Source organism: Macrobrachium rosenbergii, chromosome 4 (assembly GCF_040412425.1).
Source record: "Macrobrachium rosenbergii isolate ZJJX-2024 chromosome 4, ASM4041242v1, whole genome shotgun sequence".
Classification (NCBI taxonomy): domain Eukaryota; kingdom Metazoa; phylum Arthropoda; class Malacostraca; order Decapoda; family Palaemonidae; genus Macrobrachium; species Macrobrachium rosenbergii.
Window position 1 is genome coordinate 30,952,501 of NC_089744.1, and position 26,335 is coordinate 30,978,835.

A 26,335-nucleotide genomic window follows, 5' to 3' on the forward strand; every position below is an offset into this window, starting at 1 on the left:
TATTATTATTATTATTATTATTATTATTATTACTTGACCCATTTTCACAGAGAAAAATTACCTTACAAAACATTAAGCACTAATTCCCAATATACAATTACACTCACTAAACACTTACTTACTATACATTCACACTTCCTATACACTCACACTCACACTTATTATACACTCCCATCTAGCAGACACCCTACAACATACAATGCAAACATAAGAAACAACCATAACAACAGCAACACCTTTTAAATCACGCGCTTTCTCTCTCCCCACCCCCTCTTTCCACTCCTGTCCCCGTAATCCGTATACCTGCATTCCTATTTCTGTTTTGTTTATTGCCTCGAGAACATGTGGTTTTTGTTTTCATTATTTTCACAAAGTAAACAATGTTTTTATTGTAAATTATATTGTAACTTTTATAACTGTTAATAAATTACAATTGTTTATTTTATATGTATTGTTATTGTATTATTATTGTTTTGGACGCCACATATCCGTCCTCACACTGTAACAAAACAACAGGACACTATGTCCAGATTAAGGCTAGGATACCAATGCACATGGCATAAAATAGGAGACAACCCCCAATCATCCTAGTACTGTGAAGCAATCCCTGAAGAACCCCTGGAACACTATCTTCTTGACTGTACAGAAACAGAACACTTAAGAACAAGATATGAAGGAAATGAAAGAACAGCTACCCACATAACAAAGCACATACTGGCAAACATTCATGAGCTTGCGGGCTTCCTATGCTCCTGCCCACCACCACGGTAACTCTAAAGAATCCTTACCATTACCTACCCGGTTACCTTCCCAACCAATCACCTTAAAACAGACACAACAGACATGACCCCTACTTTAAACCAGACAACAAATCAAAAACCACTCCATCGCATCTCCACCCACTACAACAAAGGCTGACTCTTTAGAAATCACTCTCTCCCCTATCAAAATCACCTTTTATCCACCACAATCAACACCCAGCACATGCAAAAAACACACACACACACACACACACACAAGGAATGGGACTGGACAAGGAATATGGCTTTAGACCATCATAAGCTAGCATACTAGCTATCTGTGCCTGCTACTCAAATTCTTCTTTTTTCCCATCTGTTGGCCTCTCCCACTAGCCAACACTCACTGCTATCATACTTTTGTCCACATCTGATGGGTACCTTAGGGTTCAAAGAGGTTGCAACCTTGCCTGTTAAATCTTTTCACTTCAAAATCACCCCCACCAAAATTACTTTCATGCATCATAATAAAGTTTTCATGTAACCTAACCATCTCACAGACTCATCAACATAAAGCTACAGGCTGCTCTAGGAGTAAGAGCCCGTGCTGGCACAAGGCCAGCTAAATCTGAAACAACAGCTGTCCAGATTATACACTTTGAAGAGGTCACGACGAGGGATGGAACAGCTGTGATGTTGTGATTTTAGTAAATGGAACAAGGAGTTAACCTTCGTTTTTTGTCCATCAACTGAATTTGGAAGAACGCAGAGGATTCAGAAAATATTTTCAAATGAATAAGTTGATCAACAATCAAAAAGCCATAGAATTCAATGAAATTTGTTTACAAGAAAAACTTTGCCCCAAAAGCACACACACACACATACACACATTATATATATATATATATGTATATATATATGTATGTATATACACAAACACAGGCAGCCCCGGAGTTACAATGGAGATCCCCTCCTACGGCTTGTTGTAAGTCAAAATTCGGTGTAAGTCAGAGATATAATTGTAATAATATTTCGGCTCAGGGCCATATACAAAGTAGAGACTGCACAATACACACAATCTAGATACAAGAGATAAAATCATAAAAATGTTAATTGGCAATAAATACAGTACATAACATTAAATATTAATTTATAAAAATGGAAAAAAGTGAATTCATTACCTAAACAAGTTATAAAAATTTTAAAAAATGAATTCCTTACCTAAACAAATTATAAAAATGAAAAAAAGTGATGAATTCTTTACCTAAACAATTTATAAAAATGAGAGAAAGAGAGTGACTGTTTGTCCATGTGCTACCCTTCACGTCAATATGTCAAGATGATTGACAATTAGCCTACATCCCCCTAAGTGGGAGACCTCATAACAGTAAAAGGTTGGGAAAAGCAGAGTTGTGTTAAAATCTTACCTAATTTACTATATTTCCTTAATGAACTGATATTTTGGTGTGTTTACATTAATATTAATATTTGAAAATTAGTAAATAATTTTTTTATCATACCCTGTATACCTCAAACTAAAATGTATGTAACTGCATATTTTAATAGTGGACTGCCTATTTTAATAGTTCAAACACCAATACTGTACATTATAAGAAATGGTAAGTTTAAGATTACGTAAACCATACAGGTACTATAACCCACATAAATTACCTAAAAACTAAAATGCAAAAAGTTGTAATTATAACATGGAAAATTTTAAACAATGAATGGCAAAGTAACATCACGTTTATAAAACTTTACAAAAATAAACAAACACATTACATATGCTTAAAAAATCTGTCTCTCTTATCTCAGTGAGAGAGAGAGAGAAAATTGAGAAAGGAAGAGAGGAAGAGAGAACAAAAAATACAACTCATACTCTAGTGACAGTACGTACACAAAGCATTCGAGCTACAAGCTGTGTGATTGGCAACTTACAGCCCTTTCAGCCAATAGCATGTCGTCATGGAGAGAGAGAGAAAGGGGGGGAGGTGAACTGAGTTGTGTTTACACTGGTAAAACAATTACAGATGGCGGGGTGATTATTTTTTATATGGTACATATTACAATCATAATAGATCAATATTGAGGGATTTTACTTTAACATTTTGTTGATATTTTGCTGTGTTTACATTAATGTTAATATTTGAAAATTAGTAAATAATTTTTTTTATCATAAAAGATGTATTTAGCCACGAAAATAAGATGAAAATACAGTAATTAGTGAATATTACTCTACGAAAAAATCACTGTTGAGAGAGAGAGAGAGAGAGAAAGAACAATACTAAAAACTAGTACCCAGCCTAACACCGCCCAGCCTGGTGTCATAACTTCAGAATTTCGGTGTATGTTGGAACCATATTTTTTATGAATATTTTTTATTAGCGTTGTGAGATTGGAACGGTGTAGGTCGAGACCATCATTAACCAGGGGCCTCCTGTGTGTGTGTATATATATATAATAGTATTGGACGGTACAATATGATGACACTTCATTAGATCATGAATACTAAAGCTGCAAAATGAGTAGCATGTATTCAGTGAGAGGTACATTCACATGTAGCAGTATTGACTAAATAGTGTTATCTTCTAATTGTAATTAAAATTGTAATTAGCTTTAATTGCAAAATGTATTTTTAATTTTTGTATCCCAGATGCAGTACGCATTTGATACATGAGCAGCTTCTTGTGTACTGCAGACATAAACTGTCAATGTCCAGTGTCTTGTTGGAGCTGTGTGAAAATAGTTATGTATCAACAACAGAAAGTGACTTGCCACTTGCTAATGATGTTTCACCACAGCAAGTCAGTAAATGATAACTGTAATGTTCATCACTGAGATTTTGAAACCAAAAGATACTGCCCACCATATTTTCAGAAAGGGACAACTTTCTTTACTCCTCCCTTTCCACTATTTCCTTGGCCTGTTTCTTCTTCTAACTCTTTTTCCTTGTTCTCTCTCCTCTTCCTCTTACTATGGCATCCTTTCCTTTTTTCCTTGGCTTTTCCCGCCTCATTCCCATTCCTTTGCATAAAAAACAACGATAATTTCCCTTACCTGCTTGATGAAGGTGTTGCTTGACTTGTAGATGCATGAGCAGGTTGGCTTTCTGTTACCACTGGCGTGAAAAATACTGTCCCTTGTCTTGAAGATACAGAGGAGTGCAGTCTCGGGAAAAGGCTGGATTCGGATGATGGTGCGTGAATTATCCTTCTGGCCCCTTGTGGGCGTGATGTTCTTTGTGTTGCAGCTTCCTGAGATGCTTCTTCCGAACTCGATGAAGGTCGTAATTTTCTAGTCTGTAGTGGAGGCAAGTAACCATTAGTTGGGGTTTCTTCTTCGATGCTGGTAGTGGAGTGGCCACCACTAATTTCAATTGTGAATGGATTAGCAGGAACAGGATAAGTATATCCAGTTGGGAGATTGACTGCAACACTTGGATTTGAATCAGCTCTGCCTGATGAATCTGGCACAGGAAGATAATAACCAGGTTGCTCATCGGATTCTTCAGATGAATCGGGCTCTTCAGGGGGTGCCAGGTCAGCTCCTGCAGAAGGATCAAATGAAATTGAAGGAACTGGATATGCATAACCCAGGTCATCACTCTCTTCAGATGAATCAGTTTCTCCAGGGGGTGCAAGGTCAGCTCCAGCAGAAGGATCAAATGAAATTGAAGGGACTGGATATGCGTAGCCCAGAAGTTCGTCAGATTCTTCAGATGAATCATTTTCTCCAGGAGGTGCCAGGTCAGCTCCAGCAGAAGGATCAAATGAAATTGAAGGGACTGGATAAGCATAGCCCAGTAGTTCATCAGATTCTTCAGATGAATCAGTTTCTCCAGGGGGTGCAAGGTCAGCTCCAGCAGAAGGATCGAATGAAATCGAAGGAACAGGATAAACATATCCGGACTGTTCCTCTGAAGATTCGGACTGTTGTGGGGGTGCAAGGTCAGCTCCAGCTGAAGGATCAAATGAAATCGAAGGCACAGGATATGCGTACCCCAGAAGGTCGTCAGACTCTTCAGATGAATCAGTTTCTCCAGGGGGTGCAAGATCAGCTCCACCAGAAGGATCAAATGAAATTGAAGGAACAGGATATGCATAGCCCAGAAGTTCGTCAGACTCTTCAGAGGAATCAGCTTGTTCAGGTGGTGCAAGATCAGCTCCAGCAGAAGGATCAAATGAAATTGAAGGAACTGGATATGCGTAGCCCAGAAGGTCGTCAGACTCTTCAGATGAATCAGGTTCTTCAGATGAATCAGCTTCTGCGGGTGGTGCAAGGTCGGCTCCAGCAGAAGGATCAAATGAAATCGAAGGAACAGGATATGCATAACCCAGAACTTCATCAGACTCTTCAGAGGAATCACCTTCCTCAGGTGGTGCAAGGTCTGCTCCCGCAGAAGGATCAAATGAAATCGAAGGAACTGGATATGCATAGCCCAGAAGTTCGTCAGACTCTTCAGATGAATCAGTTTCTCCAGGGGGTGCAAGGTCAGCTCCTGCAGAAGGATCAAAAGAAGTTGAAGGAACTGGATATGCGTATCCTAGTAGTTCATCAGATTCTTCAGATGAATCAGTTTCTCCAGGGGGTGCAAGATCAGCTCCAGCAGACGGATCAAATGAAATCGAAGGAACTGGGTAAGCGTAACCCAGAAGGTCGTCAGACTCTTCAGATGAATCAGGTTCTTCAGGTGGTGCAAGGTCTGCTCCAGCAGAAGGATCAAATGAAATCGAAGGAACTGGATATACGTAGCCCAGAAGTTCGTCAGACTCTTCAGAGGAATCAGCTTCTTCAGGTGGTGCAAGATCAGCTCCAGCAGAAGGATCAAATGAAATTGAAGGAACAGGATATGCATATCCTGAGAATTCCTCTGATGACTCAGAGGATTGATGTCCTCTTTCTTTTGGGACTTCAAGGCTACCAAATGCCGATGCATCAAATGAAAGGGGTGGCACAGGGTAAGCGTTCCTAGGAGGCTCTTCTGAAGATTCAGTATGAGGCATATCTAATTTAGTAGAAGCATGTAGAGAAGGCAAAGGTGGTGGAAAAGTATGTCCAGAAGACAAGCCATGTGCACTGTTTGGGTTGTGGTGATGGTGATGTCCATGTTGGTGTGAAGATCCTCCCAAAAAGTCAGGTCTTGACACTGCAACCCTCACAAGGGTCAGGGTCGTCAGAAACACCTGCAATGAATGGAAAACTTTGTTAGTTGCATTCAGTTTATTCCTATGAATCTCATTATATCAGTTGAATATACTAGTGTTGTTAAATGTTCCTAACATCTAAAGAATCATGCTTTAACCTTGATATCTACTTTTGGTTACCATTTCTTGTTCAGGGTTCACAAATGGTAGCAGTGTTATTCTCCTCCATGTTCGTTTAATAAAAATACTGTATCTTAATTTATTTGAAGGGTAAGACTAATTTATTCTCATGGGAAGAATGCCTGTATAGACTACATGCATCATGCAAACAATCACAGAAAGTTTGTACTACAATTAGCTTGGCAAAGTCTACTTTTGGCAGAGCTCAAGTGAAGTATCTTGTTCATGTTATAAATCTGGGGAAGAAATTACCAAAAACTGAGAATAAAACTGCAATGAAGAGCTGTCTTGTTCCTCAAAATAAGAAAAGGTCTTTAAGATTCCTGGACAGACATCCTATTATAAGTTCTTCAAGAACTACAACACCATCGCCTCTCCTTTAATAAAACTTGAGTTTATTGAAGACTGTTTCCTTGGCTCAAAAGTATTCAAGAACTACAATACCATCGCCTCTCCTTTAATAAAACTCGAGTTTATTGAAGACTTTTCCCTTGGCCCAAAAGTATTCAACTAGCCTTGATAAGGGAACTGGAGGAGCCTTGTTGCACTAGGGAGATCTGGGAATGATAGTTCTCCAACCTGTGCCAATTTAGAGTCAGAAAAGAATGACTGGGTATCATGACATGGCAGAAGCATGAGGGGTACATTTCCTCACACTCTCAAGTCGTCATATATACAAACTATAATCCCTCAGTTCTACTCTGAGAGGAATAAGATGAGCCAGCCTTCCCTTGTCATTATGAATCAGTATATTCATAATTTTTCATGCAGCAGTAGTCCCATCTTTCTGCATCATCCCTTTTTTAAGTGTAATGTGGTTTACTTGATTTAAAAGCACTAGGCCACAAGTGGAGTTGCTCTCGGGTTCCTTGCTGTTCACAGGGAACAGCCCCCTGTTCGTTTGTGCAGCGTTTTAACTACTTGCTAGTCTTGTTTTGTTTCTTTTCAGTTAGTTTGTGAAGCAGGTGGTCATTGTGGTCTGTGCTATTGTTAACTGTGCTAAGTGTATATGTATTAGGTGTATGAACTTTTTCGTCATGTTTCTGTTATTATTCATCAGGGTTAAGGTTACAATTGAATATATATTTTGAAGATTTTTTGGCACTTAAAATGTTTTTCCTACATGTCTTGGCAGGCTTACCTATATGACTGAGATGTGATAATATACATATACACACACACACACATATATATATATATATATATATATATATATATATATATATATATATATATATATATGTATACAATATATATATGTATGTATATACCTATGAATGTATATGTATGTATGTATATACCTATATATGTATATGTATATATGTAATATATATATATATATATATATATATATATATATATATATATATATATATATATATATATATATATATATATATATATATATATATATATATATATATATATATATATATATATATATATATATATATATATATATATATATATATATATATATATATATATATATATATATATATATATATATATATATATATATATATATATATATATATATATATATATATATATATATATATATATATATATATATATATATATATATATATATATATATATATATATATATATTCTTTGGTGAAGAACATACAGACTTCTTTGTTCCATTTATTGTTTTCTGTCATGACAGCTGTTTCTCCACTCTGTGGCATTTTCAAGTGACCACTGGTTTACAATTTGAATTTATGATCATTTTGTCTACATGCGGATGGAAAAGTAGACCTGAGCTGTGACTGGTCCAGGGATTAAAGGGATGAACCACTTTCTGGGTCGAAAGGTTTGTAAGAGACGCATTGCGGTCTCTTTCGAGCACACGTGTGTGTGCGTCACCCTTCGGAGGGACCAAGACAAAAAAAGAGTATCCCGTTTTCTCTCTGTCAAGGAACGCAACTTCTACCATACAATATTTCCGTCTGTTTCTCCCTAACCATTGTTGTCTCAATTTGTGTACAATCACCACTATTTGCATTGCCATGCAAGCATTCTAATCATGTACTCATAATGTTCCACCGAATCTTCTGTATCAAACTGTATGTATTTTTCTGTTTGTGAAGACGCCAAACGTCTCTCCATTTCACATATTTTGTGCTACTGCATTGCATTCATTAATCTGTCTCAAATCTCATGCAATTGGCCATATGTGGAATTTCCTGGCCTTTCCATTGATATATGTTTTATCACTGTATGTTTATCATGTCTCACAATCGCCATCTGTTAGTCTGCCAACAAACACAGATGTCCGAAACATTATCTCTGTTTTACCCTGTCTGTGTGTAGATACTACTTTGCGGCTCGCACCAGCCAATAACAGCCATGAAGATTCTGTAAATTCATTCAGTAAGGAACCACCAATAAACCAGTCAACACCCAGCCAGTATGTCACTCTATACCATCCTTACACTGGTGACCCTAGAGTGACCTGAAGGAGCCGATGGTAGACGTCCGACCCACGATGACGACCCACACGCCAACGAACCCTTCGCCGCCTCCTCGACTCAGCCTCCCGTCGTTCCTGAGTCTTCAATAGATGTCTTACCCACCCCACCACCAGAGCCCTGGATGCCTCCTCCAGGAAGCCTGACACCGCCCTCGAACTCGTACCGGATGAGCTGACCAACGAAGGACCAACCAACGTCATCCTTCAGCCTGCTGGTGTCCCCCTCGAGCTGGCTACCGAAGGATCAGCCGACGTCATCCTTCAGCCTACTGCCGTCCCCCTCGAGCAGGCTACCGAAGGATCAGCCAACGCCATCCTTCAACCCGCTACCGTCATCGTCGAGTTCCTGCCAGCCAGCGCCACCCTTCAGTCTCCTACCCGCCCCAAGCCCAAGCCCTTCGCGCCCATTCAAATTGTCAGCAAGACGATTTCCGCATCAACGCCTTGCTTTTGGGGGGAGTATTGTAAGGGACGTATCACACCGATCGCGGTCTCTTTCGAGCACACGTGTGTGTGCGTCATCCTTCGGAGGGACCAAGACAAAAACAAGAGCATCCCGTTTTCTCTCTCTCAAGGAGCGCAACTTCTACCATACAATATTTCCGTCTGTTTCTCCCTAACCATTGTTGTCTCGATTTATGTACAATCACCACTATTTGCATTGCTATGCAAGCATTCAAATCATGTACTTATAATGTTCCACTGAATCTTTGATATCAAACTGTATGTATGTTTCTGTTTGTGAAGACGCCAAACGTCTCGCCATTTCACATATATTATGCTACTGCATTGTATTCATTAATCTGTCTCGAATCTCATGCAGTTGGCCATATCTGGAATTTCCTGGCCTTTCCATTGATATATGATGTATCACTGTACGTTTATCATGTCTCTCACAATCGTCATCTGTTTGTCTGCGACAAACACAGATGTCTTAAACATTACCTCTGTTTTGCCCTGTGTGTAGATACTACTTTGCGGCTCGCACCAGCCAATAACAACTTCAAAAATTCTGTACATTTATTCAGTAAGGAACCACCAATAAACCAGTCAACACCCAGCCAGTATGTCACTCTATACCATCCTTACAGGTTTAGGCTTAACGTAGAAAATGTGAAAAGGATGGTACTGTAGTTACAAAATATTGCTCAACAGTTATGCATAAAAGGATTTTTCTTTTTATTTACAAAGTATGGTTATACTGTATATATTATATTTACAAAAATAAAAATACAAAATAAAAATAAAAACATTTTGCAGATATCAACCACAAAGCCGGCTGTGGTTTGTGTTGGGCGGGGCCTCAGGGACATACCAGGTGTTACTTGTGCTTCCCTGGTTGCTCTTGTATTTTCTGAAGGCTGTGTCATGTCTAGCATTTGGGGAGCGTGGTATCTGGTCTGCGTTCGCTCGCGCAGTTCTCTTTCTGCTGGAAGGGAGTATGTGATCCGACTCTTGCTGGATGTTAAGAGTCGGTTTTTGGATGGCGATACTCACCGCTTCTGCTATTAAAAGGCGACCATAGTTGTTTTCTTTATTGACGACTGAGTGCCTTCAATGAATTCTTGTAGGGATGGCTTCCTATCATGTATATCGGTGAAGTGCTGGTGTATGGCCCCTTGGTTTCTGTGAGCCAGCATTTGCCTCCGAAGGGTCGTAGTAGTGTGTCCAATGTAGGTATTGTTGTGAGATTTGCACATCTCCTCTGGGCATATGAATTTATACACTACGTTCGTACACATCTCCTCCGGTCCCACGGGGGCGGTGCTGTTTTTCATTATCAGGGCTGCTACTAGGTTAGGCTTGCTGTATATCCTGAGGTTAATTTTCTTGTAAGGGGCCTTAGGTGTTACGCCTCTATCAATGATTCCGCGTAGGCTACGGCATTCCTCCCTGTACGCAGTCCCATAATGTAGGCGATGATAAATAATAAGGTTCTCTTTTGCCATCGCTGTAGTCGGTTGGTAGAATTCATCAATTTTCTTTTTAATTGTAGCTTCGATGATATGATCTGCGTATCCATTGTTTGTTAATAACTGTCGAACTCTGTCCAGTTCATTGTTCACATCTCTCCAAGAAGTGCAATGGGTGAGTGCTCTTTTGACATAAGCACTCACTACTGACTTTTTGTAGGCATGTGGGCATTCTCCCCAGGCATTCAAGCAACGGGCAGCGTTCGTTGTTTTTGTGAATTCCTTAGTTTTAAATTGTCCTTCCTGTTGTTTAACTAGGACATCCAGATAGGCAGGGTCTTCTGCTGGCTGTGCTCTAGTGAAATTAAGCACCGAGTTTCTTTTTAAGAAGAGAGGACCTTCTGTGAACACCAAAAACCGAAGATCTACGGGCGATACATTGATGATACCTTCGTCACCATAAAAGAAGCTGATGACGCCAGGAAAATAGCGGATGCCTTAAAAAGAAACTAGGTGCTTAATTTCACTACAGACCAGATACCGTGCCCCCGAACACTGGACACGACGCGGCCTTCAGAAAATACAAGAGCAACCAGGGGAGCACAAGTAACACCTGTTATATCCCTGAGGCCCCGCCTGACACGAACCACAGCGGGCATTTAATGGTTGATATCTGCAATATGTTTTTATTTTTATTTTATATATTTATTTTTGTAAATATAATGTATACAGTGTAACCATTGTAAGGGCGTCAAATCGCACGTCTCTTTCCTTGTGTTTCTCCTTTCAAATGTACATTAATCACGTCATGTATTTTACCTGTCTTTATTTCAGATTCTTTGCATACCTCATCTTATGCATCATTGTACGCCTTTCTGCTGATAGGTATATCTACCTTTTATATGTCACGTAACAAATGTTGTACGTATTTTTATGCCTGCTAAAAAACACAAATCCTGTATGGACGCCGCAGAGGGTCTCTGGTCACCCGCTACTTTTCCGTCCGCTTTTTGTCTTATAAACACCTGTCGAGAATAATAAAGAATCAGTCTTTCACCTCTGACTTTTCCTTGAAACCTCACACTGGTGACCTCGGGTCAGGGACAGGTAGCGCGGTTTTGGTCCAGCCATTAACGGACTAACTACGGCCGCACCCTACCATCAGAGAGCCTTTAGCGGACTAACTACGGCATAAAGTTTAGGCCTCTGATAGCACCCTGCCCGAAGGAAACTGTGCCATTAACGGACTAAATACGGCGTACCCAAAAGGGCACGTTTTGGCACTTCGTTCGGCCTTTCGAACAAATCAGCACCATTAATGGACTCAATACTATGCATTTTCCTGCGTCTTGTTGCATGAGCAGTCAAGGTGTTAGAGGTAGAACCTCATTGCAAACCCGCGAGCATTGTCTGCACACTGCTCTCACCAACAAAGCCAGACATAGTCAAATTTCCCCCGTTCTCGCGCCAAAACACAGCATCATGGTTCTGGCACGCAGACGCGCATTTTTGTGTGGCGCTCATCTCAGACGATGCTACAAAATCAGACACAGTCGTGACGGCGCTCCCAGAAGAAGTATTCAATAGAATCTCCCCCTGGCTAGACACGCAACCAGACAGTCTCATACACGGACTTAAAAAACAAACTGATGAATTCCTACTCCATGCCCGTGTCCGAGAGAGCACAGTGTGCATTCGACCTGTTATCCCAGCCCCTCGGAGATGCATCACCCAGGGAAACCTGGGACCAGCTGCGGGGGTTAATAACACTCCCAGGTTGCGACGAGAACGGGAGGAAGAAAACAATAGACCTGACAAAAGCTATCTTCCTTCGGTGCCAGATAAGGGATGCAGAGAACCGGGACATGGATGCCTAAGTCGACGACGCCCAGGAACTATACAAGGCCACCAAGGCTTCGAAACACGCCGCTGCCCTGGGAGACTGCAACTTGTCGGAGGAAGACGGCGACGACGATGGAGACATCACCGCCGTGTATAAGAAGAGACCACCATTCAGAGAGCACAGGACATGGTCAAACCTGGCGTGGTGTTTCTACCATAGGAAGTTTGGGACCAATGCCAGAACCTGCAGGCCTCCGTGTTCTTTTACATAAAACAACAAAGGCAGCCACAAATAACAGCTGTGGCTGCGAAACCCAATTCCCCCCGCCCAGCAGGGTTTTTCATCACAGACGAGATTTCCAAACGCCGCCTGCTGGTTGATACGGGGGCAATGCAGTCGGTTTTCCTGCCATCCAGGGAAGATTTAGAAAAGACACCTGACTCACTGCCCTCCCTCATAGCAGCAAACGGAACTCCCATCCGCACTTATGGCACAACGACCCAGGCTGTCTCAATCCTGGGGCGCAGATACCGCTGGCCTTTCGTCATAGCAGATGTTAAGTTCCCTATGCTGGGTGCAGATTTCCTAGGACACCACGGACTCCTAGTCGATGTCACCAGACAACGCCTCCTCGACACAGGAACGTGCCATTCCCATCAGCTCTCCACCGGACCCGAGATGCCCTCCATATGCTCCGCAGTCCCCAACAGCTACACATCCCTCCTACAGGAATTCCCGGACGTGTTCAAACCAGAATTGCGCTAGTCACCTGGGACTTCAGCAAAGCACGGCATCTTCCACCACATCACCACAACGGGCCCACCAACCCATGCCAAGTTCCGACGTCTGTCCCCCCAGAAGTTACAAGACGCCAAACGGGCCTTCGCAGAAATGGAACGCATGGGCGTTTGTAAAAAAGCATCAAGCCCTTGGGCGTCCCCTCTCCACATGGTAAAGAAATCCAATGGTTCGTGGAGGCCCTGCGGTGACTATCAGTGCCTGAATTTGATAACGACACCAGATCACTACCCCCTCCCTAACATGCAAGACCTGACAGGCGCCCTTCGCGAAGCCAAATTTTCTCAATTTTCTCCAAGTTGGATCTACTGAAGTCATACTTCCAAGTCCCTGTGCATCCCGAAAACGTCCCAAAGACCGCCATCATCACACCCTTCAGAAGCTACACATTTTTATATTCCACCTTTGGTCTCAGGCCTGATGGATACCATCTTGGGAGATCTTCCCTTCTGCATCTGCTGTGTCGACGACATTCTCATTTTTTCCAGGTCCCCGGAGGAACACCTTCGCCACGTCTGCGCCGTCATGAAACGCCTGCAGGACAGCAGATCGGTTGTCAGGTTCGACAAATGCATCTTTGGGAAAGAGAAAGCAGACTTCCTGGGCCACGAGGTTTCCCCAGCAGGAGTGCGCCCCACCGCTTCTTAAGTAAAAGCTATAGAAAATTTCCCAGAACCCCAAACCATCAAGGCCCTTCAGGAGTTCCTTGGGATGATAAATTACTACCGGCGCTTCATCTCAGACGTTGCCCATATCATGTACCCCCTGATGTCAGTCCTGAAGGGGAAACTGAAAATACTAACATGGGAAGCTCCACAGCAGCAGGCATTCATCCAGACGAAAAGGGCCCTCTCCAGTGCCACCACCTTAACTCATCACATCCCCATCGCTGCCCTCAGGTTGACAACGGATGCCAGCAACATCTCCTGTGGTGCAGTACTAGAGCAACTGGTGAACAGCACGCCCCAGCCCTTGGCCTTCTTCAGCCGCAAGTTTTCGCCAGCAAAGACCTGCTACAAGGCCTTCAACAGAGAGCTGCTGGCTATCTATCAGGCTGTGAGGCACTTCAGGAACCTGCTGGACGGAACCGAATTCACAATCCTAACAGACCACAAACCCTTGGTGCATGCATTTGCAAAACAGGGGGACGCCTGGTCTGCAAGGCAACAGCGGCACCTAACCGCCATCTCCGAGTTCGGTTGCACCATCAACTACATCCCTGGCAAGAAAAACCCAGTGGCTGACGCTCTGTCAAGAATAGAGACCAATTCCCTTCACCTCGGCATCGACTACGAAGACCACATGAGGGAACAACAGCGGATCCGAAGACGGCGGACTACAGGACAGCAGTGACGGCTATCAAGTGGGAAGACGTGCCCTTAGCAAACTCAGACACAACTCTCCTCTGCGACACCAGCACCGGCCGCCCACACCCCCTGGTGCCTGCATTGAGGAGGAAACAAGTGTTCGACATCGTCCACTGCCTCTCCCATCCATTGGGGCACACAACGGCACGCCTCATGACTGACAAGTTCGTCTGGCACGGCAGCAACAAGGACGTCCGCCAGTGGGCAAGGAGCTGCATCCCGTGCCAGAGGAGCAAAACATCCCGACACGCTGAATCCGGGATCAGCGATTTTCCTCAGCCTCGTCGGCGGTTCAGCCACATCCGCATTGATGTCGTCGGGCCCCTTCCGCAGTCGGGGGGAGCCAGATACTTCCTGATGATCATAGACCGCTCAACCCGCTGGCCTGAAGCATCAACGACATCATGCACAGAGGCCCTCCTCTCCAGTTGGATAAGCCGCTTCGGAGTGCCAGACAGCATCACCACAGACAGGGACCTGCCTTCCCATCAGAGCTTTGGGTCTCCTTGGCACGCCTGATGGGTACAACTCTACACAGCACAATGGCAAGCAACCCTGCAGCAAACAGCATGGTTGGGAGGGTGCACCGCTCTCTTAAAGCAGCTCTCATGGCATGTTGCACCGATGAGAAGTGGAAGGAACAGCTGCCCTGGGTCCTGTGGGTCTTCGCACCGCACCGAGAGCAAATGGTGATGCTTCCCCTGCTGAGAATGTCTACAGGGAAACACTGGCCGTACCTGGAGAGTTCTTCTCGCTGTCGGCTGACGGCGCCGACACCCCTCTTCCGAGGTTGAGGGAACTTGCGCAAAAGTTCGCACCCTGCCACAAGACCTTCACCGACAGAACCGTCACCTACAGCCCACCCGCCTTACACTTCTGCACCTACGTCTTCGTCAGGGTGGATGCTCGCCGCCCGCCCTTAACCAGGCCCTACAGGGGGCCCCACTGAGTCATCAGGTGGGCCAGCAAAGCATCCCTCCTCGACATCCACGGGTGGGAGGACTGGATTACCATCGACAAACTGAAACCCGCATTCCTGTTAGACAGCGAAGTTTGCTAAGAAATAGGCAGACACCCCAGAGTTCCCCCGCAATTCCTGCCTGAAGGCGCACCCACTTCCCCACCAAAGTGGGGCCCAGGACGGCCCAGAAAACGCATCCAGCCGTCCCCAGGTGTCAGCCCCACCCCGTGCCCACAGTTCTCTGGAAGCAGGGGCCCACTCCAGCTGCCTCAGTGCCTCTATGATTAAGGTGCTTCATCCAATAATTGCTCCTCTAATTATTGTCTTGGGGGGGGGAGGTTATTTGTAAGGGCATCAAATCGCGCCTCTCTTTCCTTGTGTCTCTCCTTTCAGATGTACATTAATCACATCATGTATTTTACCTGTCTTTATTCCAGATTCTTTGTGTACCTTATCTTATGCATCATTGTACGGCCTTTCTGCTGATATGTGTATCTACCTTTTATATGTCATGTAACAAATGTTGTACTTATTTTTATGCTTGCTAAAAAACACAAATCCTGTATGGACGCCGCAGGGGGTCTCTGGTTGCCCGCTACCTTTCCATCCGCTTTTTGTCTTATAAACACTTGTCGAGAATAATAAAGAATCAGTCTTTCACCTCTGACTTTTCCTTGAAGCCTCACACCATACTTTGTAAATAAAAAGAAAAATCCTTTTATACATAACTATTGAGCAATGTTTTGTAGCTACAGTAGAATATCCTTTTCATATTTTCTGTGTTAAGCCTAAACCTTTCGACCCAAAAAGTGGTTCATCCCTTTATGCAGAGACAAAATGATCGTAAATTCAAATTGTAAACAAGTAGTCACTTGAAAATGCCACAGAGTGGAGAAACAGCTGTCGTGACAGGAAACAATAAATGGAACAAAGAAGTTTGTGTGTTCTTCACCGAAGATTGACACCTGAGAATCAGAAAAAAACTCCGACGATATGAAGATTCCGGCAAAAAACTCATTGATGCCACAAAAACAATTGCTTTCAATGAAAATTGTCTTAGAGAAAAACTATGCCCTAAAAGTATGTGATAAAATATATTATGGACAAATTTGAAAATAACTTTCACAACGAATCAGACAACACCAATATTCTGTGAGACCTGGCCAAATATCGAATGCATTATTTGTACTTATGAGAGATTCAAATCATCCTATTAACTGGAGTGAAGCAAGATCTTTAGTCCCGTGCAACGACACAGTTAAAAGGAATATCACTGAATCTTGCTTTATCAAGTCAAATAATGAAAGTGTTCTAAATTTAAGACTTGGTTTGTTTAAACTTGATGCTTTCATAATTAAAAAAGTGGTTGATAAATATAAGCAAAATTAGTATTCAGTTTTATACATGTTTCTGCTATTTGAATGGGTAACATTCCATATCTCTTATGGTTAAGTATATGGTTCTAGTTTGTGACCGCGTGTTCCCGGATTTTCCTGGATTACCCTTTTGTTTATTACACCTTGGTAATTAACCATCTGGTATTCAATTTTATACATGTTTTTGGATTTTGTATGGCTAAACTTTTGTATCTCTTATAGTTAGGTCTGTGGTTTCAGTTTGTGACTACTTGACCCCGGATTATCCTGGAATATCTTTCTGTTTATTACCCTTTGACAATTGACCGTCTGGTATTCTTGTTCTTTTTGTTTACTTTGTAACCTTCTTTTCATCTGTGTCTCATTTGTGTCCAGATGATACATTAATAAACGTGAAAGCACTTGGTACTGAACTTCTGCCTGTCAGTTTCCTGTGGGATTCGCTTATATACTGAAGTCACGTGCATCTACTGTGATTTTTAAGCATATATATATATATATATATATATATATATATATATATATATATATATATATATATATATATACATACATACATACATACATACATACATACATACATACATACATACATACATACATACATACGTATGCCTAAAAATCACAGTAGATGCACGTGACTTCAGTGTATAAGCGAATCCCACAGGAAACTGACAGGCAGAAGTTCAGTACCAAGCGCTTTCACGTTTATTAATGTATCATCTGGGCACAAATGAGACAGATGAAAAGAAGGTTACAAAGTAGTAAACAAAAAGAACAAGAATACCAGATGGTCAATTGTCAAAGGGTAATAAACAGAAAGATAATCCAGGATAATCCAGGATCAAGTAGTCACAAACTGAAACCACAGACCTAACTACAGGAGATACGAAAGTTTAGCCATACAAAATCCAAAAACATGTATAAAATTGCATACCAGATGGTTAATTACCAAGATGTAATAAACGCGTGTTCCAGGAAAATCCGGGAACACGCGGTCACAAACTAGAACCATATACTTAACCATAAGAGATATGGAATGTTACCCATTCAAATAGCAGAAACATGTATGAAACTGAATACTAATTTTGCTTATATTTATCAACCACTTTTTTAATTATGAAAGCATCAAGTTTAAACAAACCAAGACTTAAATTTAGAACACTTTCATTATTTGACTTGATAAAGCAAGATTCAGTGATATTCCTTTTAACTGTGTCGTTGCACGGGACTAAAGATCTTGCTTCACTCCAGTTAATAGGATGATCTAAATCTCTCATAAGTACAAGTAATGCATTCGATATTTGGCCAGTTCTCACAGAATATTGGTGTTGTTTGATTCGTTGTGAAAGTGATTTTCCAATTTGTCCATAATATATTTTATCACACTTTTTACAAGGAATTTCATAGATGCAGCCAGAAACATCTCTAGGAGAATTTGTTATTACTAAACTCTTAACATTAAAATTACTGTAAACAACATTTATGTTGAAAAGCTTTAAAATTCTAGGAATTAGTAAAAACCTTTCATCATACGGTAATTTGAGAATATTATGCTGGCTGAGATCAAGTTTGTTATTAGTTAAATAAATGTTTTCCTGGCTGTTTTACATGCTATCTACAAAGGTCCTTGGGTATTTAAGTTTCAAAGCAATATAAATAGTTTTGATCTAAGCATCAATGAACTGCGGGCTACAAACGCGTAAAGCCCTTGAGGGCATGGACTCAGAAATAAACCACAGGATACAATGTGCTTGGATGAATTGGAGGAGATCATCGGGAATATTGTGCGACAAGAGGATTAGTGCAAGAGTAAAAGGAAGGTTTTATAAAAATGTAGTTAGACCAGCGATGGTGTATGGGGCTGAGACGTGGTCAATAAAGAAGGCTCAAGAAAGGAAGTTGGAAGTGGCAGAGATGAGGATGTTGAGATGGATGTGTGGAGTCGCGAGAAAGGATAGGATCAGAAACGATTATATTAGAGGGACAGTCAAAGTGGTAGAAGTGTCAAAGAAGATTCAGGAAAGAAGATCGCAGTGGTTTGGTCATGTCATGCGGAGAGAGGAGGATCATGTGTGTAGAAGGGTCATGGACATGGAGGTGGTTGGGAGGAGGAGGAGGAGGGGAAGGCCAAGATTCAGATGGAAAGATAACGTAGCAAATGACGTGGGAAAAAGGGTTAAGAGAAAAGGATACGCAAGATAGAAGATGGAGAAGGCTTTCACGGAACGGCGACCCCATATAGAGATGGGTAAAGGCTGAAGACGAAGAAGTGATTATTATATATATATATATATATATATATATATATATATATATATATATATATATATATATATATATATATATATATATATATATATATATATATATATATGTATATGTGTGTATGTGTGTGTATGTGTGTACATTATATATATATATATATATATATATATATATATATATATATATATATATATATATATATATATATATATATATATATATATATATATATATATATATATATATTTATGTACATATATGACATTATATATAGCTAGGGGTTGTTCATCTACAAATGAAACTTTCATAATTTCCCTCGTTGTCTCATTTCTCTCCCTATCCTGCCGTGCCTGCTGAATCCTAACATTCTTCTTAAAGGTTTTGTTTTCAGGCCGAATAAATCTTTCAGATGCAGTTTCATTGTCATATCATACAGCAAATGCAGATTGTATTAGGTTTATGAATACTCTTTCTTTCATTTGCAGTTTCAGACGTTTTCGTATCCAGATTTTATTCACCTTTTCATTGTTTTTTTTCTTTTTTGCCTTGGTCTTTTATTAAATTCTAATAATTTATGAGGACCTGCAATAGGTATGGTTGCTTCTAAATTTTTGAAAGTCAACCTCATTCATTCTCTCTCCATTTGATGTCGTCTCATCCCTTTGTGCATACTGTATTCTGTTTTCGTTACCTTTGTTTTTCTTAGATTTATTTCGAGTACCATCTCTCTCGGTACATGATGTATTCCTGTAGGCAACTTACGGTTCTTCGTAGCATCTCTTCGTTCCCTAGATGCAATCCCTTTCATTCCTTTTTCTGCACCTCCATTCATATTCTTCCATCTTACTTTCCACCCTCTTCTAACAATTGTTTCACAGTGTAACTGCGAGATTTTCCTCTTGTTACACCTTTCAAGCTTCTGACTCAGTTTTCCTTTCAGCGCTGAACGACCTCTCAGTGGTCAGCGCTTGGCCTTCGGCCTAAATTGTATATTCTGTCTATCTATTGGATGTTCTGTTAGAAAAGCTTTGTAAATCTTGTGGAGATTTGCCGATTAGAACAGCATCGCCTGCGTATTCTTAGTCTGTCAACTTTCTATCATTACTCTAGTCTACACCTCTTCTATCTCTGACCACTTTTTCCTTATAAAATCCATGAAATGGACGGACAACAAAATTAGAATTCTCTTGTAGCACTCAACTGGTTACTGCAAATTCACTTAACAAGGCATCACCAGCATTAACTTTGCAATTATTTGGCTCGTGTTTCAGTTAGTTCATATACTTAACAGGAATGCCATAGTGACGCAAGACCTTCCATAATATTGGTATATGGTTGTATCAAATGCTTTCTCGTTAATAACAAAAGCCATCAGAAAGGGGGGAGTTTTAAATTCCGCACACTGTTGCGTGACGTGCCTCAACGTAAATATGTGGCCTGTGCAAATCGTCTTCTAAGTGTTTTATCAATTTTTTCCCCAGTATATTCAGAGTAAGCATACTGAATATTTTCATCACTGCAGACGTAAGTGCGTTGCCTTTCCAGCTACCACATTCGGTCAGGACACTTGTTATGACTTCCAGTTCCCAATCACTTTCTGCAAAACAGTCTAGGTAGTATACGAGGTGTGCTTTCAACTTCAGCAAAGAATCATCTCTGCAGTGATTCCATCGTAACTGGGGTTATTATCCATCTCCAGAGTTTCTTTATTTTCGATTCCATCCCAAAACTGTGAATTCAGTCATTAGTAGACAGATCTTCATCAACTTCTGTTATATCAGGTATATTATCCCCCATCATATTACTTATTCAGAACCCAACAAAAATGTGCTGTATAGTGTTGTCTTTCTCCTTCTTCTGATGTTACTGTCGACCCATTCCTCATTTTGACAGGTATTTTCAGGTTTTTCTTTGCATCTATATTCTGTTGTCATTACGTGGTCTAATTATTTCATCTGTGAATAATACACACACACACACACACACACACACATATATATATATACATACATATATATATATATATATATATATATATATATATATATATATATATATAATATATATATATGTGTGTGTGTGTGTGTGTGTGTGTGTGTATATGTAAGAATTTTTCTGACTGCAGGCGTTTGTAAGGAATTTATAGTTCCTTTGGTAAATAATTTTTCAGTTACCATAGAAAACATTTTATTAAAATAAAATTTTCTTTCACAGTCTGGCAGATTCTCTCTGACAAATGACGTCACTGGTAGGTAAAGGTCTCCTTCCAATAAATCGAAAAATGCCGGAGAAGCGATTTGAAGTTTTCACACATTTATCATATGGTCCACTTTCACTTTCACTCGATATCAACTCTTTGCCTCTCTTTTATGGGAGGAGTTCCATTTTCTGATAATATAATTGTTTTCTTTAAGTTTAATAATAATAATAATAATAATAATAATAATAATAATAATAATAATAATAATAATACAGTATCGAAGGTGGTATTTGCATCAGCTACATTCAGTCCAAAAGATATAGAAAGCTCTAAATTAATTGAATGCAGCTATCGCCTTCAATACTACAAGTTTGAAAGAGGTTCTACTGCCAAAATAATAATAATAATAATAATAATAATAATAATAATAATATTATTATTATTATTATTATTATTATTATTATTATTATTATTATTATTATTATTATTATTATTATTATTATTATTATTATAATAACTCTAAAGTAGGGTGTGGTAGGATGCTGCTAGTGTGATCAGTTTCAGTTTTGAGTTTGCTAAGTTCTCGTTTTCTTTCCACCATTTGAGCATAAAATGGTCTGGAAACATTCGTAGTCATTTGCATGTGAGTGACACGACCCTCTAGGGCAATGAAAGGTATTATCGCAACATTGCTTTCAAAAGCAAAAAGAAAAAAAAATGGGGTGTGTGTGCAGCCGCCTTCCAGGAATTTGGCCCAGCTGAGCCGACGCCCGATGGAAGGGCAGGCTAATATGGATTGATTTATAGCAGGTAAATGTATGCATTATCGTTTTTTACTGCCCCCAAAAAGGAAAAGAGCGTAGGGTCCGCAGAATCGACTTTTACTTTCGCACGAAAATCAAATGTTATTTAGCTCTTACTGCGGATTTTGACCGTAAGATTCACGATGATGGTGTTAATGATGATAGTGTTACTGATAGCGACAGTATTAATAATAGTAGTACTGTTACCACACGCAAACTGATTTTACCATTTGCATTTGACCACAAGGCGACAGTGCGATTGATCAAAATAATTCATTTCCCTTGATATTCATAATATCAGTATTATGATAACCACCACCAGCATGCACGAAGCTTAAGGAAAGCTATATTTTGTGCAATAGAAAACAAGGTATTTTATACAGGTGATAATCATGATAATTAACCAGATGATTAACGAACAGGTGAAAAGGGCCAGTAAAAGCTCTAGAAAATGCCGACGATCACCAGAACGAAGCCAGAAAGTGAAATACGTATCCACTGAAGTAAAACTTAGTACGTACCCAGACCAGTGCCATGTCCTTTTGCGGGCACGCACAACGAAAGTTCGAAATCGACTGTGGCAGCGTATACCCGAGAGCCAAGTGCCAACAGTTGCACACACACATACACACACACACACAAAATTCGAGCAGTTCATGTCATCGGCACGTAGGTGCAGTGACAGACGCACGCACGTACAAACAGGTCCTTCCAGAAAGACGTCCAGTTGAGAGAGGGAGGAGACCCATGACCGAGATACGAGGTACCAAAACTGCCTCCGCTGCTCTGGTTCCTAAATGGCAGTGGGCCATTTCTTACGACCCTCCTCGTCTCTCTCTCTCTCTCTTCTATTCTTGTTTTCTCAGTCTCTCTCTTTTCCCATTTACTCGAGCAGTCTCCTCTTGTATTTTTTCAACCTTCCCCCCCCCCCTCTTCCTTCTTCTTCTTCTTCTTCTTCCCAACTACATAACTTTTGTGCTATTTTAATCTCTCTCTTCACTTCGACACTTTCCATCTCGTTCGTTTCCTGTTTTGAGCAAAACCGTTTGGAACACTTGGATTCACTTTCATTGGTTTCACTGTATTTGGATTCATCTTCTTTGAATTCATTCCTTGGATTCCCCTTCATTGGATTCACTTTCATTGGATTCACTCTCGTATTCATTTTCACTGGATTTGCTTTCATTGATTTCACTTTCCTTTGATTCACTTTTCTTGGATTCATTCCTTGGATTCCCCCTCATTGGATTCATTTTCCCTGGTTGCATTCTCATTTGATTCATTTCCATTATTCTCCTTCCATTGGATTCACTTTCCTTGGTTTCACTCTCATTGTATTCATTTTCATTGGATTCCCTTTCCTTGGTGTCATTCTCATTGTATCCATTTTCATTGGATTAACCTTTCTTGGTTTCATTCTCATCGGATTAATTTTCATTGGATTCCCTTTCCTTGGTTTCATTCTCATTGGATTCACTTTCCTTGGTTTCATTTTCATTGGATTCACTTTCCTTGGTTTCATTCTCATTGGATTCACTTTCCTTGGTTTCATTTTCATTGGATTCACTTTCCTTGGTTTCATTCTCATTGAATTCATTTTCATTGGATTCACTTTCCTTGGTTTCATTTTCATGGATTCCCTTTCCTTGGTTTCATTCTCATTAGATTAATTTTCATTGGATTCACTTTCCTTGGTTTCATTCTCATTGGATTTCCTGTCATTAGATTCACTTTCCTTGGATTCCCTTTCATTGGATTCACTTTCCTTTGTTTCATTCTCATTGTATTCATTTTCATTTGATTCCCTTTCTTTGGTTTCCTTCTCATTGGATTCATTCTCATTGAATTCCTTTTCCTTGGTTCCATTCTCACTGGATTCACTTTCCTTGGTTTCATTCGCATTGGATTCCCTTTCATTGGATTCACTTTCCTTGGTTTCATTCTCATTAGATTCATTTTCATTGGATTCCCTTTCCTTGGTTTTATTCTCATTGTATTAATTTTCATTGGATTCCCTATTCCTTGGTTTCATTCTCATTGCGTTCATTTTCATTGGATTCACCTCCCTTGGTTTCGTTCTCATTGGATTCATTTTCATTGGATTCCCTTTCCATGGATTCATTCTCATTGGGTTCATTTTCATTGGATTCACTTTCCTTGGTTTCATTCTCATTGGATTCATTTTCATTGGATTCCCTTTCTTTGGTTTCATTCTCATTGGGTTCACTTTCCTTGGTTTCATTCTCATTGAATTCCCTTTCATTGGATTCACTTTTCTTGGATTCCCTTTCACTGGATTCTCTTTCTTGGATCCCCTTTCACTGGATTCACTTTCCTTGGTTTCAATCTCATTGGATTAATTTTCATTGGATTCACTTTCCTTGGTTTCATTCTCATTGGATTCATTTTCATTGGGTTCACTTTCCTTAGTTTCTTTCTCATTAGATTAATTTTCATTGGATTCAATTTCCTTGGTTTCATTCTCATTAGATTCATTTTCATTGGATTCCCTTTCCTTGGCTTCAGTCTCATTGGATTCATTTTCATTAGATTCCCTTTCCTTGGTTTCATTCTCATTGGATTCATTTTCATTGGATTCACTTTCCTTAGTTTCATTCTCATTGGATTCATTTTCATTGGATTCCCTTTCCTTGGTTTCAATCTCATTGGATTCATTTTCATTGGATGTACTTTCCTTGGTTTCATTCTCATTGGATTCATTTTCATTGGATTCACTTTCCTTGGTTTCATTCTCATTGAATTAATTTTCATTGGTTTCACTTTCTTTGGTTTCACTCTCATTGAATGCATTTTCATTGGATTCCCTTTCATTGGCTTCACTTTGCTTGGATTCCTTATCATTGGATTCCCTTTCATTGGATTCACTTTCCCTCTGGTGTGTGGTGAATCTGCTCTGCCTCCTTTTGCCACATTGACTTTGGTTGGCTGTTAGTTTTGGTGTTTAATCTCGTCTGCTTTCTTAGGAATTCTTTACTGCCACTGTGTTTATTTATTAAGGGTTGTTCAGGGATTCGGTTTTTTAATGCTGATCTGTTTCTTCTTTCTCGCTCTTGCATTCTCTTCTTGTTTTTTCAGCATTTTTTCCCCTTTCTTCTCTCTCTCTCTCTCTCTCTCTCTCTCTCTCTCTCTCTCTCTCTCTCTCTCTCCTTGTTTTTTCAGTAACTGTTTTCCCATTTGGTTTTGCAGTCTCTTCTTGTTTTTTCAATATTTGTCTCCCTTTTTCTTCTTCTTCTTCTTCTTCTTCTTCTTCTTCTTCTTCTTCTTCTTCTCTCTCCTCTCTCTCTCTCTCTCTCTCTCTCTCTCTCCTCTTCTTGTTTTTTTTTCCATTTCCTCATGCACTTGTTTTTGTTTTTCCAATATTTGTCCCCCCCTTTCTCTCTCTCTCTCTCTCTCCTTGTTTACTCACTCTCTTTTCCAATTTTCTCTTGCAGTCTCTTCTTGTTTTGTTTCTCCAATATTTGTCCCCTTTCTCTCTCTCTCTCTCTCTTGTTTCTCTCTTTCCTTTTCTTTGCAGTCTCCTCTTGTTTTTGTTTTTCCAATATTTGTCTTCTCTCTCTCTCTCTCTCCTTGTTTACTCACTCTCTTTTCCAATTTTCTTGCAGTCTCCTCTTGTTTTTTTTTTTCCTATTTGTCCCCCTTTCTTCTCTCTCTCTCTCTCCTTGTTTACTCACTCTCTTTTCCAATTTTCTCTTGCAGTCTCCTCTTGTTTTTGTTTTTCCAGTATTTCTCTCTCTCTCTCTCTCTCTCTCTCTCTCTCCTTGTTTACTCACTCTCTTTTCCATTTTTCTTGCAGTCTCCTCTTGTTTTTGTTTTTTATTTGTCCCTATTTCTTCTCTCTCTCTCTCTCTCCTTGTTTACTCACTCTCTTTCCAATTTTTCTCTTGCAGTCTCCTCTTGTTTTTGTTTTTCCAATATTTGTCCCCCTTTCTCTCTCTCTCTCTCTCTCTCTTGTTTACTCACTCTCTTTTCCAATTTTTTTGCAGTCTCCTCTTGTTTTTGTTTTTCCAATATTTGTCCCCCTCTCTCTCTCTCTCTCTCTCTCTCCTTGTTTACTCACTCTTTTCCAATTTTCTCTGCAGTCTCCTCTTGTTTTGTTTTTCCAATATTTGTCCCCCTTTCTCTCTCTCTCTCTCTCTCCTTGTTTACTCACTCTCTTTTCCAATTTTCTTGCAGTCTCCTCTTGTTTTGTTTTTCCAATATTTGTCCCCTCTCTCTCTCTCTCTCTCTCTCCTTGTTTACTCACTC

The 26,335-nt window shown here is 40.2% G+C and overlaps 1 protein-coding gene across 1 annotated transcript in view; it reads right to left on the bottom strand.

The window, feature by feature from the left end:
- The window catches only part of LOC136832163 (mucin-4-like), a 26,407-nt gene extending 3,697 nt beyond the window's left edge, over positions 1-22,710 (bottom strand). The window contains exons 1-2 of the mRNA XM_067092893.1: positions 22,591-22,710; positions 3,795-5,920 (exon numbers count right to left, since the gene is read on the bottom strand). Coding sequence (XP_066948994.1) covers positions 3,795-5,920; positions 22,591-22,695 — 2,231 coding nt within the window. The 5' untranslated portion in view covers positions 22,696-22,710. The remainder of the gene's footprint in view (positions 1-3,794; positions 5,921-22,590) is intronic.
- Positions 22,711-26,335: the final 3,625 nt, after the last annotated feature.